General features: G+C 54.8%; 4 protein-coding genes across 4 annotated transcripts; 3 read left to right on the forward strand and 1 right to left on the reverse strand.

The window, feature by feature from the left end:
• Nucleotides 1-1009: 1009 nt before the first annotated feature.
• Nucleotides 1010-2762, forward strand: HMPREF1541_02300 (uncharacterized protein; the record flags this gene model as incomplete). Its single annotated transcript, XM_008716656.1, has 2 exons — nucleotides 1010-2155; nucleotides 2205-2762. The coding sequence occupies 2 exons, from the start codon at nucleotides 1010-1012 to the stop codon at nucleotides 2760-2762; spliced, it is 1704 nt and encodes a 567-aa protein (XP_008714878.1).
• A 644-nt stretch (nucleotides 2763-3406) lies between these two features.
• HMPREF1541_02301 (uncharacterized protein) lies at nucleotides 3407-6142 on the forward strand (the record flags this gene model as incomplete). Its single annotated transcript, XM_008716657.1, has 2 exons — nucleotides 3407-3601; nucleotides 3749-6142. 2 exons carry the CDS (start codon nucleotides 3407-3409, stop codon nucleotides 6140-6142), a joined length of 2589 nt encoding a protein of 862 aa, XP_008714879.1.
• A 3265-nt stretch (nucleotides 6143-9407) lies between these two features.
• HMPREF1541_02302 (uncharacterized protein) lies at nucleotides 9408-10969 on the forward strand (the record flags this gene model as incomplete). The annotated part of the gene is made up of 5 exons (XM_008716658.1): nucleotides 9408-9587; nucleotides 9637-10013; nucleotides 10134-10587; nucleotides 10644-10787; nucleotides 10835-10969. 5 exons carry the CDS (start codon nucleotides 9408-9410, stop codon nucleotides 10967-10969), a joined length of 1290 nt encoding a protein of 429 aa, XP_008714880.1.
• A 1567-nt stretch (nucleotides 10970-12536) lies between these two features.
• HMPREF1541_02303 (uncharacterized protein) lies at nucleotides 12537-14794 on the reverse strand (the record flags this gene model as incomplete). The annotated part of the gene is made up of 3 exons (XM_008716659.1): nucleotides 12537-13289; nucleotides 13338-14587; nucleotides 14659-14794. 3 exons carry the CDS (start codon nucleotides 14792-14794, stop codon nucleotides 12537-12539), a joined length of 2139 nt encoding a protein of 712 aa, XP_008714881.1.
• Between the last annotated feature and the right edge of the window lie 497 nt (nucleotides 14795-15291).

Consider the following 15291-nt stretch of genomic DNA (forward strand, 5'->3'; position numbering starts at 1 on the left):
TGGATGTTGCCAACTCGACTCAACCGAACTGGTTCCAGGCCAGTTTTAGCAACCACTACTCCTCAAGAGGAACTCTTGGTAAAGCTTACAGGGCCCGGACATGCCGCTAGGAAAGGAGGGACTCGCCTAAGCCAGGCTCTCCGCAGCGCAAATCGATTGAATCTCACGATCACGTTGCCTAGAACTTGTGCGAATGCTTTGGCAAGACGGAGCAGCGGATGGAGGGATAGTATAGCACTTGCTCACTTAGATCCTCGGCCTTAAAATGTTGCGGCAATAAATCGCATGTCAGCATTCGTCCTGGACGTACGTGACACCTGCTGTCGCAAATCGCGGAGCAACACCTGCAGTGTTTCAGTCTGTAATCTCTCGATTCATTATTGCGCTCCCCGTCAGTGTCAACAAGCCACCTAGGTGCCACGTAAGTGGCCTAAGGGAGGTCGTTTGAATGTCTTCACCGTGCTGCAGTAGCTGCCATCCAACGCTTCGCCTTCCATATTGTGTTGGAGTTCCGCTTCTGAACAAATATCGATAAGGGTCATTACTGAATGTGACTGTGCCCTTCCAATTAATTCGAAGACGCATTTTTGCCGGGCTTCCGAGCAAGCACGCGACAACTGTGCATCTATCAGTTCACGTGCCAGCCTTGTGGTTGGATTGAGGCTGATGTGCCAAGGCTCAGGGACCGCAGGCATATGCCGCTGCTCCTCTCGTCCCTCTGACACACCTTGCATCTCACGTTACTCACTTTTGAATGCTCTGCAGGAGACTTCGTGGCGAATGCAAGAGCCACTTCTCCAGCGAGGCACTTGTTCAACGCCTTCGTTTCTAACCATGTCTTAGTACTCCGTCCTCTCTATACTGCTGTCATTCTAGAACCACGCCACGTGCTGCGATTGTGCCCGTGGCATGATTCCCTTCTTCGATGCACTTTCATCATTGAACCCTCAAACACAGCAGTATCCTGATATAGACGCCGCTCCTACTTCAGCAGTCTGCAGCAGGCGCGATGTCAACCTCTGATCCCGAATCTTCGTTGTCCGGGGTGGCTTCCGTAAACCCACCCATGCATCCGGCTCTGCCTGACAGAAGTCCAGCCCGTCCCAACCATCCTTCCTATCCCAGGAGACAGAGCAGTCTCACGGATGCCAGATATCCAGATCATCTCACTGGATCCTCTTCGATCAACCCGCAGTCCGTCACTGGTCGAGACGGATCAACACCACATTTGCCACCTTCCATTGATGCACAGGCGCGGCGAGACATCATCACCGCCATGGACAGAAAGAGAAGGCTTACTAATTCCGCCCAAGATCATGGAAGAAGGCGCCAGATGCCCATGGGTCTAGCTGACCGGGCGGTGCAGGAGTTACTTGATTCGGACGAAGAGTCACCATTTGCAGAGCGCCCCTCGGCGAACAGACACGGAGAGCAGCGTGAGGTGGTAGATTTGACTGGATCTTCTCCACCGCTAAATGCTCCTCCGCATCCTCCTCCTCAGGAAAGCAGGACGTCATCTACCAACTCTAGGAGATATGTCGTACCGCACTGGCAACCTGACTCAGAGGTCTCCGAATGTCCAATCTGTTGGAGGCCATTTACATGGTTGTTCCGGCGTCATCACTGTCGAAAATGTGGTAGAGTAGTCTGCAATGAGTGTTCGCCCCATCGAATCACCATACCACGACAATATATTGTCAATCCACCAAGCCCCGAAGAGTCTGCATCACCCACGGCTACTGAGGGATATAGGGTCGAGACCATCGATTTGACGGGCGATGATGAAGATGGAGATGGTCGGTTTGCGCGGAGACATCTAGAAGGCGGTGAAAAGGTTCGCCTGTGCAATCCCTGTGTGCCAGATCCTCAACCAGACCCGCTGCCCAACTTACCTTCAACGGAGAATCTTGATCCAGATCCTCGACCAACTGGTTCTCTCACCTCAATGTTTCAAGGACCAAGAAGACCATCGCATACTGGGCCTGTCCGTCCTCCCAACCGCCATCGTACGGGAACACTGCCAACGTTAAGCCCCATGCCCACTGCAAACACGCCTACGTTTGGATCATTCACTGGTCGTCCGAGACCGTCATCCATGGTTGGTCCATCAGCGATGTTCCCACCTGGGTATGATCCGAGGTTTGGCCCACATAATGTATATCTTCCTTTTCTCACAAGAACAGTTTTGCTAACACTTTTTTCAGAACCCACTTCCTCCTCTACCCTCTGGCAGCTCACATTCTTCGATGTATGGTCATGGACGATATGCATCGCTAGATTCACGAAATCGAATCGCGCCCGAGCCTTATAGACGGTCTCGTGGTAATTCTATGTTTGACCAGCACCTGCGTGATCTTGGGACTACGCCACCAGCGCCCCGACATACACGGCCTCGTCTGAACGAAGCAGATATTTGTCCTATCTGCCGACGAGCCCTTCCTCCAGCTGGCCTGGATGGAGATGAGAGCGAACGGGAGGCGCATATCATCAACTGCATCAGTGCCCGCGATCACTCGTCTGGCGAAGGAAGTTCTTCACGGCCCAATGCAGTGCACATGATATCTTTTGTTGCGTCGGAAAAAGACTGCCTGGGAGGAGATGGTAACGCACAAGAGTGTTCGATCTGTATGGTCGAGTACGATCCAGGAGATGAATTAGCACGGCTGGAGTGCTTCTGCAAATTTCACAAGGAGTGTATTGTGTCATGGCTGAACAGAAAGGCCGAATGTCCAGTTCACAAGGCGTCGAATATGCATTTCTAGACGGCACGACGACATGATTAATGACCATGGAGGAGGGAAAGGCTGGGTATTATCTGGTGCAATAGGTCCATCAGCTCAATACCTAATGTTACATGCATCTCATCATTAGCACATCTCAGACGTTGCCGTACGAATCTGTTGGACGTGATTGTGTTGCTCACTATCCCTGACGTACTAGGAAATAGAATGCGCGCCATACGGCTACGTATCAGTAAAACAACTCCTTACGCCACCTGGGCGCCTGCAAGGGGCGATGGAGGTAGGATTTTTCAGCCGCGTTACTTACGGTCCGCCGGAGTGCGGAGGGGGAAAGTGGCATGGCTTGTCCTGTTCTGCGATGGCGTTACCTGGAACTCCGACTGGTCGGTTCAAGAAAGGCACCATCGATTCCTCTGCTCCGTTACACAGCTTCCCACTCCCTTTCGTACTCTTCGCGCAGCTGGGTTCGCCGGAGAATAATTGCCCCAGACGACTGCAGTGCTCGACCATGACCCATGTGCGAGGTTGACGTAGGACTCGTATACCAAAGTCCAAGCCAGCGTGGAAATTCCATCGGTGCGCGGCGTTCTCGACCTCCGACTCTACCACCGAAACCGCGATCTGTTGACGTCGTTCGCTTCTTTGCTTGACCAGCGTTCGCAGCCATGGCCTTCCAGCCTGCGCATGCCACACAGAATATTGATCCTGCTTTGCGACAGCAGAACTCGGTAAACACGTCGCCAAAGCCACGCGACACATACCAAAATGGCCCAACCCAATCTTATTCTCCTGTGCAATCGACCAAACAGTCGCCGACCACTGCCTTTCAGGGCATGCCACCGACACCAAGCTACTACTCTGTAAGTCGCCCGGCCTGTGTCTATGATTGTGGGCGGACCGACATTGTCTTCAGCCCTTCTGAAGATGCCCCTAATGCTAGATACATCAAACCACTATGACATCCCGCATCAGCCCAGGCTCACGCATTGACTAACCTTACTAAATAGAAGCCTGTTCCCCACGAAAGTCCTGCCGACGACCAGAGCCCGAAAGGCGATTCCAACGATCCCAACGACCAGAAGCGAACCCGAGCCTGTGAAGCGTGTCGAGGGTTGAAGGTCAAGTGCGAATTTGACGAAGTCAACAGCCCGGATACCTGCAAGAGATGCGCCAAAGCCGGTAGGCAATGTATAGTCACCGTCCCAAGCCGAAAGCGACAGAAGAAAACAGACAGCAGGGTGGCAGAACTGGAGAAGAAGATTGACGCACTGACTGCAACTCTTGCAGCTCAGGGCCATAGTGAAACAGACATCCACCACCCCGTTGTGCAAAGTCAATTGCCTCCTCGGCCAGTGTATCCTGAACCATGGCCCCACGGCCAACCAGCACCACCAACGCGTACTTCGCCCACGAACACAATTCATGGCGTCAAAAGGAAGCTCACAGGCGAGTTCGACTACTTCGGTGGTGAGCTACACAAAGCCCAACAAGCAGCAGCCTTCAAATCCTCGCCAACCCCTGGGCCGTCTTACCCACCACCCTACAATCCTGAGCCGCGCATAAAGCAGGAGTACGAAGATCTGTCCAATGTGGACGTTGTGGCTTCGGGTCTTGTCGATGTTGTCACTGCACAAAAATGCTTCGAGAGATATGTCAGCGATATGTGCATACATCTCCCTATTGTCGTTTTCCCGCCGAACACCAACTGGGAAGACGTTCGAAGACAGAAACCAATTCTCTTCCTCGCAGTTCTCGCTGTTGCCTCTGGTACTATCAGAAACGATTTGCAACCGAAGCTGATCATGAAGGCAACGAAGATTCTTGCCGATCGGATAGTATACCGGGGCGAGAAGTCCCTGGAAATCGTGCAAACCATACAGTGCATGACCACTTTCTATCAACCACCAGAAAAATACGAAGAGCTCAACTTCAACCAACTGATTCACATTGCGGCTGTCATGGCGCTGGATATTGGCATGGGAAAGCGATTCAAGAAGGGCAGTCTCACACTCTGGCGGCCGTTCACCGACAGCAAGCGCTCATTGCCAGATCCCATGAGTGCCGAGACGCGGCGTTGCTGGCTCGGTTGTTATTTCATGTGCTCAAATTCCTCGATGTCTCTCCGGCGGCCTCTTCTGGTCCGTTGGAGCAACTATGCCGACGAGTGTGTTGATATACTGAGCAATGCGGAAGATGCAGCACCCACTGACAAGTGGCTATGCTTCCTCGTCAGAGCTCAGCATATCGCAGAGGATATCGGGCTCGAATTCTCTATGGATGACCCTGCTTCGCAGGTCTCACTCACCGATCACAAAACACAATATCATCTCAAAGCCTTCGAGCGACAACTTGAGGAGTGGGAGAGGTCTGCTACACCGAATATGCTCAAGCAACCGATTATGAAACATGTAAAGGGTATCATCAACCTGTACATGCACGAAATCGCCATGCATCATAACCACAACATCGACGACTTCAAGCCGCCTTTCCACTCAACTCCCATAGATGGGCCACCTGACCCAGACTTTGTGACGCCAGCTCACATTGAATCCCTGACTACATGCATGAGATCTGTGCATGACGTTTTCCATGCGTTCCTATCCATGGATGTCCAGCAGTTACGCAGTCTACCAACACTGTTCTTCGTTCGCAACTCATATGCCGCCGTGGCCTTGATCAAAATGTACACGGCCGTGTCGGCGAAAGGCTCCAAGTTCGGGTCCATTATCAGCACTGATGACCTGCGAGTAGACTACTACCTCGACCGTCTGATCGACTGTCTTGCCCGTACCGCCGAGGGCGGGATGTGTAAGGTTGCACACAAATTCAGCATCATCTTCAACATGCTAAAGCAGTGGCACACTCGCCGCACGGATCCCAACAGCAACAGCAGCAACCCAGTCTCCCGGCAGCGCACGCCACTCAACACACAGCGGACGCCCTCGGTATCTGCGCAGAACCCGCAGCAATACTCGCAAGGCTCACAGCGCGACGGCACCACCACGAGCTGGCAAGCGCAGCCACACCATAGGTCGCAACAGCCAGCGCCTCACCCACAGCAGCAGCAACAGCCTCAGCCTCCTCGCTCCGGCCTTCACATGCTCTCCGAGGCAGCGATGAACCCATCCGCGCCGATCCCAAATTCAGGTCTCCCGCCATCACATCAGCCTCAACCATCATGGCTTCCACCAGGTGCCCCACCAATGAATACCATGCCACCCGGTATGAACCCTGGTGAGATGCAGGACCCCAATTTGATGTATGCAGGCGCCATGGGCGCGAACAACGGCCTGGGCGATTTCCCGGACCTGGATCTGAACACGATGGCATATGGGTTCGGCGACGAATTCGTGGCGATGGGTTTCGGAATGGGTATGGGGGATGGAGGGTGGGCTTTCTAATGCCTTGAGGAGCTTGGCTTTGTTGGCGAGGCTGCATCGAGGTGCCCGATGATGGAGCAGCGGTTGGCGCTGGAAAGTCCTCTGATCACGTCTACTTTCACATTCGGAAAGCGAGGGCGTTGTTGAATGGCTGTCAGTCTGTGCCCGCTCTCGCTGTTGAGCTTGGACTCTTTGCTCGTTTGGAATTTTGGAATTTTGGTTCTTTTCGATTCTTTTACCTAGCTATCCAAATCATGCTTACCATGTATATGTACGAGTACGAAGACGAAGACGACTGCGATGAATGACTTACTGGCCTGTACTACCATGTCACGCACGGGATCTGTGGTTTAGGCCTATTTGAGACTCTTTGCTACGTAATAAGAGCAATCTAGCTTTTGAAGCGCCAGCATCCGTGTGTAGCATGAATCCCGTGTCTCTAAAACGTGCTCAATCGACTTTGGGCGAGGTACTCGTCGACACCAAAGGCTCACTCGGCTGCAACGGTTCAGGCAGGTCTGTTTCTGGTAATCAAGTATACGACTGGGGAAACGGGCACGCGATATCGTAGTGACTGAAGAGGTCCACGCACGCGGCCTTGACCCGAGAGCTCGGGTGTCTGTGAACGAGAGATGGACAGGTTCCGAAGTCGGTTGTGGCTGAGGTGATCAGATACATCTGTTGAAAGCTGCTTCTAAAAACGAAATGGATCTCATTGTTCGCGAATATCGATCGGCCTTACCATTCAGGGGCACCGAAAATGTTGAGGTGAGGAGGCATGACTGCGGCGGCGGTGCGTCCGTATATCGGCGATGAATTGGAGCCATGTGGTCCTCTCGCTTAGACATGACGGTCGAAAGCTTCTCTTGCGGGACGTGATAACTTTGATACCTACCCGTATCAGATGGAGCCAGAAGACCGAGCCCACATCAGAACGGAATATCGGGCCTTGGTCGACTGTGATGATGCCTTGTGCTTGGCTCAGAGCATGTGCTCCGGTGGCCGTGAGGCGTTTGAAGAGGAAAGCTCGAGCCTTGCAGGAGTGGCAGGTCATAGCGAGCTGCGATTTTCTCTTGAAGAAGGGCCGCGGATTTCAGCACAATCGCCATCAGGCGGTTCGCATGTGAAGACCAGGTTCCCCCACCTGTTTAGCCGAGCAAACGCTCACAGGTGGAGCAGACCACGGTCCCCCAGCGATGGGGTGCTTATGGGCCTAGTAATGTTTCAGATTTATGCAGATTCCACATATGTCTGTCGGTAGAGGCATTTTTGTTGTGTGGTCAGGTATTTTTCTTGTTCTCAAGGATCACGTGTCAGTGATATTCATTGGTGGCACTGTATTTAGAGAGGTGTGGCTGAGAAAAGAGAGATCGTCACCAAGATCTGGGGTTGGTGTGGCTCGTCCGATGATCTGTGGCTCAAGAGCAGGGAAGTGGTCGATTTGAGTGCCGGGCAACCCTGCAGAAGCAAGACCTGGACAGTCCGGCACCTGGAGGAGCTTGCCGGAGATGCAAACGAATCTTCATGCCTCTCTGAGTTGCTGGCTGGATTTCAAGGAACCAGCGCGGCAAGTGTCGGTAGTGTCGGTAGTGTCGGTAAGAATTGTAAGTCTTTAGCTTTTGGATGCTGTCATAGCTTACTTTTTTGAGCTACTTAATCGGTCTTTGTGCAGTCAGCAGTTTAAGAAAAGGTACTACGCGGACATGTCGTTTAGCCTGAGCTGCTGAGACTATGGAGAAGGCTGGGGTAGACTTTTTTTCGGTGCTGTTAATCACGAGATGGCGGAAGCAGAACATGATGCTCATTCTCATTTGGCCGGAGTGCTACGTCCGAGCCAGAGGTGATATGTAGAGGCTGGGTTGTACATGCACAAGCGAGACATTTTAGACAGGCATGTGCTAAGAAGAGGCAAATTATGCACAGACCTACAGCCTGGACGCTTGGGTGCGGCTCAGTAGACCTGCTCAATGGCAGTACAGACTGGTAAACCGTTGGTTTTGATGACGACTTGATTCGGAGAGGGGCCTGGCGCAGGATACCCTTCCCTTGCAACTAAAGGGTTGGCATCAGTCAAGGTAGACATTTAAGGCGGATCGCGGCAGCGACAAGGAGACAGATGAGGGGTATGTTCCGAAGCGATGGGATTTACGAGAACGGGTCGCCCTAGGAAAAGCGCGGGAGAAGAGAGGATGCAGGAAGAAAGCCAGGGTTGGAGGAACGGTTGGGAGGGGTGGAGGTTAGCTTTGGCTGCGGTGGGCTGTCTGCGCTTGCGAAGTCTTAGCCTTCTTAGCCCCTCTTCTTTTTTATCGACCGAGGCCACTCGCTCCTTCCACCTGGAGCGGCCGCGTATACTGCACGACTACTCATGACACCATGGACACGACATTTCCATTGCCTCACGATCCTCCACAGCTGACATATTTCCCCTGTCCCTGATCACAGCCTCCTTCAGCGGTAGTGTCCGTCCTGTGCAGTGAGTTTAGTTCGTTCGTCACTAATGGTCAGCCGCCTGTCTCGCCCCGATGTCGTATGGCGTACGACTACGCATCTCACCTCGACTCCAACGGACATCGACTACGAGATCTTCATCCAGGGATCGGCATGTCAGTGTCCGTTGACGGGCCACAGGACTTGTGGGCTTCCAAGCTCTACTCACCTCCATCCAAGCTCCATTTTCCTGCTCTTGTTCGCCACTGTCGACGATCAGTCCTCACCTGTCTCCCCATCAGATGCCCTGTCAACATCTTGATCGAACACCACCAAAGGTCCTCGGGAGCAAACATGTTCTGACATGGCGTGTGGTCCATCACGAGCACTCAACCCGGACCTCCGTTGCCCATTGTCTTTCTGTTTGACCTCGTTCTCAGCCTGTTCTAGACGTGGGGTCACGACTCTAGCCCAATCTAAACACTCTGCACTGCGGCATTACGCACCAGATACGGCTTCTACATGCATGTCTCACTTAGTACACCCTTCGTCATGGTGTGAGTGATGCCTCACAGTCCGATGCTACTCGTTTACACCTTTCGAGGACCCCGCAAATGGTGCATGTGCATGCATATGCTTGCATCATCCCCTACCATACTGCCGCTCCACCATGACCATTCGGAGTTCAGCTTCTTCAAATATTATGGCGACCGCTCGCTCACAAGGTGTTTCTTTTTACAGCCTGAAGTGACTTAGAGAGCAGGTACCTGAAGCCTTTCAACGCAGCACTGTTCACTCGCTCAACGGTCTGCACACTCTCGCTCGGCATCGTCTCTTTGCGGTAATACACATCGCCATCATGAAATACACAGCGGCTCTTCTGGCTCTGGCCTCCACAGCGCTGTCGAATCCTCTCCCACAGGGTGTAACCGAGAGCATCTCGCCGGAGGCCTCTGCACCCGCGGGCTGCAAGCCTGATGTTGATGGCACCTTCAACATCCAAGTCGTCAATGTCACCAGCTCCTCAGCCAAGGTGAAGGTACGTCTATATCCTATGGGGATGTTACCACAGTACTGACCCGACACAGCGTCAACAAGACGGAATCCTCACCATGACACTGAAGGGTGGTGTTCTTATGGACCAAGCTGGTCGTACTGGCTATATTGCTGCCAACTACCAGTTCCAATTCGATGACCCTCCTCAGACCGGTGCCATCTACACTGCCGGTTTCTCTCTGTGCGAAAACGGCTCGCTTGCTATCGGCGATGAAGCTGTCTGGAAGCAGTGCTATAGTGGTGGCTTCTACAACCTCTACTCCGAGGATGTGACTTCGGGCCAATGCAACGAGATCTACATCGAGGCTATCAACGGCGGCGGTAGCAGTGGTGGCAGCACCGGTGCTGCCACCCAGGCTTCTGATGGCCAGCCGGCCGAAACCGGCGCTGTCACTCAAAAATCCGATGGGTAAGCGTCCTCTTTGATCTTAAAGTCATCTGTAGCCGTCATGCCTCAAGGCTCGATGGTGATGGCGGTGTCGTCAAAACCTTGGCACTGCTGGCCAATACTGAGCTAACGTCCTTCCAGTCAACCCCAAGAAACTCCCGTCTCACAGATCTCCGACGGTCAGCCACAGGCAGCCACTGGTGCTCCTGTGTCCCAAATCTCTGATGGTCAACCACAGGCACCCACCGGTAACCCGGTCAGCCAGATCTCTGATGGTCAGCCTCAAGCACCCACTGGCAATCCGGTGAGCCAGATCTCTGATGGTCAGCCACAAGCACCTACTGGTGCCCCAGTGAGCCAGATCTCTGATGGTCAACCTCAAGCACCTACTGGTGCCCCCGTGAGCCAGATCTCTGATGGTCAACCTCAAGCACCAACTGGTGCCCCAGTGAGCCAGATCTCTGATGGTCAACCTCAAGCACCTACTGGTACCCCGGTTAGCCAGATCTCTGATGGTCAGCCACAAGCACCCACTGGCGCCCCCGTGAGCCAGATCTCTGATGGTCAGCCACAAGCACCTACTGGTGCCCCAGTGGTAAGCTCCTCCCAACTCTAACTAGCACGGACAGCAAGAAGCTAACGTAACTACAGAGCCAGATCTCTGATGGCCAACCTCAAGCACCTACTGGTACCCCGGTTAGCCAGATCTCTGATGGTCAGCCCCAAGCACCTACTGGTGCCCCAGTGAGCCAGATCTCTGATGGTCAACCTCAAGCACCTACTGGCAGCCCCGTCGTATGTATACCATGTCTCGTCTTCGAATTAAGCTGACCTTTATGAAGTCCCAGATCAGCGACGGTCAGGTTCAAGCTGCGACCGGCTCGCCCTCCGCCTACACTGGTGGCATGCCTCGCCCTACTGCTGGCCTATCCGGTCTTGTTGCGGCGGGTTTCGTCGGTGTCGTTGCGATGCTGTAAGAAGCAGGCTTGCTCGACCCGGCAGAAGCGTTTTGTAATGGAAAGGGATAAGTTGGGGTAAAACTATTTCATTGCTCATGATGGAGACTGCATATCTGCATACACCTCTCACATACTCTACGATTGCATGAAAGGAGTCTCATGCAAAGCATCGACTTGCACCGGCTCGAGGTTGAAGCACGGGTTGACCTGAAAATGGCAGCAGTGCTCACGGGTACGGCAAAGCAAAGCAGCACTAATATCGCCGCCTATTGTAATGGCTAATAGCTGAGATGTTTACCACGATCCTTACGAGTTACGGCTCATCAAAATGTACAGCATTTTCTTGAATATTCAAAGCTTGGTCTCTCTTTCTGTCAATAGAAATTTCGAAGCGTATGACCCAAAACCGTCCTGTAGCTGTCAGCAGCTCGAGCTCCATAAGCTCTCCCATCCACCCCGTCATGAGCACAGTGGTCCCGTCCCCAGTCCTGGTGAACCCCGCTCCCTACCTCCGAGCCCGTCCCTCCCCTGCATGCTGATCACAGATTCGCTTCTGTCACTCGTCCCACAAGTGCACGATAGACACGGCTACAGCCCCTAACGTCCACCGCCTCCAACCGTCTTGGGACAGTCGCCGTGGAAACGCCAGCCACCATCATCAGCACCCCCATCCGGTCATCTACTTCCACGTACATGTGTGCTTCACTGGCAAAAGCTAGCTTCGGCCCCAAACCCTTTTGGGTGTGGCAAAAGAACGTCTTGTGACATGTAACTGTAGGTCCGTCGGTGTCGGGGGACCCGTACTCGATGTACTTTTTCATGCTGTCATGGATTAAAGCTAAAATGCGGGGTTCAAGGCATTCGTACTGCCCCAGGTGATGGTGGGCCGGACACGTCTTTGGCCGAGAGAGTTTCTGCGCTTATACGGAGATACAGTAGCTGAGGCGATCCCTGCTGCAACCCGCTTTTCCAGCTATCGAGACAAGAAACCCTACGGCTCCGTAGAGATCGATGGTGCTCGCACACTCCGTGATCCGAGGATGCGAAGTAGCTTCGCTGTGCCCCGTAGCCACACACTACTATACTACTGTAGATCTGCGCCGCCCCCACGGCGCCACGACCCTGGGGCTTGGGGAAACGCACCTCGTCATGAAAGCCAGCGCCTACGCCATGCATGAGGCTGAATAGCCCAGCGGGGTTCAAGCCTCCTGCGATCTGAAAGTCACGGTTCTCTGTCTGTTCTTCTCACAGCCAAGAAAATGTTTGTCCTAGGTAAGTACCAAGCACAGTGCCAACTTGGCTCGGCTATCGCGTGGCTTTTAACGGTCTCGAGATAAGCTACGCACAGACGAATGCTTGATTGCATGCCACCGCATGGTAGAAGATAAGAGGGAAAAATCGCCCAGTCAGACCGTGAAGGCGCGGGAAGTTCGATGGTCACTTGCTCGTTTCGTGATAGCAACACGGAATGATCCTACCTGCGTTTTGCGGTGGGAACAACGGTACGAGATCCTGGGCCAGATACGCAATCACGTAGGAGGATATCCAACTACACATTGTCTCACGTCTCTTTTTGAAGCCAAGTCTACCACTCCATCCGATCATCGCAGACGAGGTCAACACTCCACCTCTCATGGCCCTTCCACACCTGTGCTCCATCGTTACAGCTTGCCACCACCTCCCTTAGATCCGATATGAGACCGCCCGGTCCGGACGCATAGACAGTGGTCGGTCCGCGCACGGTACTGTCGACGAACTCGGTCACGACCTTGGCCATGTCCGGACGCAGCGTCACAGCCTGCAGTGCTTCCGCGCGGCTAGCCTGCTGGACCGAGAAGCGTCTGGGCGACGGCGACTGCGACGACACTTCCTGGATCTCGTCGCCCGTCTCTGAGGACGAGGAAGACGACGATAGCCCGGTCTTCGCCTCCTCGTTGACGCGCACCCCATTTTTCTCAACGGCCTCTCCACTACAGCAGGCCGCCCCCTTTACCACTGTCTCCTCGGCGCTCTGCCCCTCCCGCGTCACGAAGATACGAATGCTGAGGTTCATCCGCCTGCTCGCCGCCTGCAGCACGTCCAGCTCCTGCTGCACCCACTTCACGTCCGCACGTCTCCGGACCGCCCACACCAGCTCGATCTTGCGGTCCTTGGGCGCGTCGACGGGAACCGGCAGCGTCATCAGGTAGAACAGCACCGGTAGCACGAACGTCACGCCTGTCCCGCCTGCCACCAGCAACACGTTCATGTCCGGCGCGTCTTGCAGCTCCGCGACGTGACCGGTGCCGTACGGGCCCTGCAGTATTACCGGCGTTGTTGCCGCCCGTGTTGCTTTTCGCTGCGATTGCAGCGCGGGCGGCAGCATACTCGTGCTGCCCGCCTCCACCGATTTGTCGCTTGATTCTGCCGTATCCGCCGCGGCAGCTAGCTTCGCGCGCGCCAGCTCAGCGATCTTCCTCGTCTCTCCGCCCTTGGCGCGGAAGACGTAGCTGTGCCGCTGACCCTCGTTGCCGCCGCCCAAGCTCGGCAAGCTCAGCGGTGTGAACGGATGGCTCTGCCAGATACTGCTCTCGGGGAAGCAGAGGTAGAAGTGCTGCCCGACGGCCCAGGCGGCGTGGTTGTGGACAAAGTCCAAGCGCACGATGTCGCCGTTGCTCTCGTCGGGGAAAGAAGTGATGCGTGCCCTGGCGGGCTGGAAGCGCATGCGGCTCGTGCTGTCAGGCAGGAATTGATAGTGTAGCAGGAAGGTGCGCAGCAGGCGGGCGAAGCGGTCGAGGAACCAGACGACCAGTGACGCGATGAGGAAGCAGCCTAGCTGGGCCCAGTGGCCGTAGCAGGCGCCCATGAAGATCGCAGCCATGAGGTAGTGCGCTTTGCGGAAGGCCTCGTAGCCCATGCGGCGGATGGCACAGGGCAGCGACAGGGCGAATATCAGGCTCAGTAGCACCATGGCGACGACACCCCAGATCATGTAGAGCTGCTTGATGAAGCTGTTCCACACCTTGGGCTGTGGCTGGTACAGCCGCGCCTCGACGATGGTCCAGCCGATGGTGTGCACGATGGACTGCACGGTGATGATGTAGCCGAGCCAGCGGTGCAGGAACTGGAAGGACTGGTATGGAATGCCGCTTAGTTGCGAGAGCAGGGATTCGCGGTTCGCGAGGAAGACGCTCAGCGGAATGAGCGCGTAGGCCATGACGCCGATGCGGTCGGAGAATGGGCCGAGAGAGCTGCGTGTGTTGTACACACCCGGCGTGTTGCTCACGGGCGTCACCCATGTGGCGTACCGATAGCCGACGAACGTGAAAATGGTGAGGTAGGTGCTGAGGAAGGCCAGGATCAGGAGCTGCAGGCGGGTGACGCGGCCGAACATGGGCCGTAGCGACTCGGGAAGGAGGCTTCGGCGGAGGGAGGCGGAGAGGGATGCAGAAAGGCGATAGAGGAGCGGCTGATGGGCGCTCTCTGGAGAAGATGGTGCTTCTTCGCCTTTGGCGGCACTGAGGGACGGTTGACGCGAAGGAATGAGGCGCCGTCCGATGGCATAGCTGAGGATCAAGCCGCCGAAGACTATCCACATGATGCCCACGAAGAGCATACCCTGGTCGTGGGCGCCGTACACGACATCGAGGTACTCGCCTGTAGAAAAAACCGTGAGTCAACGTAGTCCAGATATGCATAGTGGTTGTAAGTTGAAGGGTGCAACGTACAGCTTCCTGCGTCCACCACACACGGCACCACGCGCTCCGCATAACCCCAGTGTTTCTCAATGGCGGTCGCTGCCGCATGGTCCTGAATGTGCTGCCTCACCACCAACGTTGGTGGATTATCTGTCAGCGACGCCATCGTTATTGGTGCCCGGAAGCAAAAAAGTAAAGTGTAGTCCGGAGTATTTCTTCGGCCGAAGACAGTAACGCTTCGTCCACTCAACGGCCTCCCATTATTGTCATGTATAGAATCCCCCGACAAGAGCGACGCCGGATCGCTCAAATACCCTCCCGCTCAATCTACTTCTTTGTCCTCCCCGTCGCCGAGGACGAGTGGGTCCGAAAACGTGCTCCTCCGACTCCAGCGAGGCTTGGCATGAGCAGGTTTTCCAAGCGGGCAGGGCCCGCTCCTACACTTCCCGCCTCGTTGGCGTGCGAACCAAGAGGACCTAGACGTGAGAAAGACGCAGATCTGAGTGGTCGACCAAGGGTGTCGAGTAGGACCGAAGGGCTCGGGTGGGATAGCTCAGATCTTTAGGCGGTTTGCCCTGCGTGCAGACCGCCCAATAAAGTTGTGCAGGATTCGGGTGGTGTGTTGCTGCTTCGCGAACCTTGAGTGAGCAGGTTTGTTTTTGA

This window comes from Cyphellophora europaea (assembly GCF_000365145.1).
Source record: "Cyphellophora europaea CBS 101466 unplaced genomic scaffold supercont1.2, whole genome shotgun sequence".
NCBI classification, from domain to species: domain Eukaryota; kingdom Fungi; phylum Ascomycota; class Eurotiomycetes; order Chaetothyriales; family Cyphellophoraceae; genus Cyphellophora; species Cyphellophora europaea.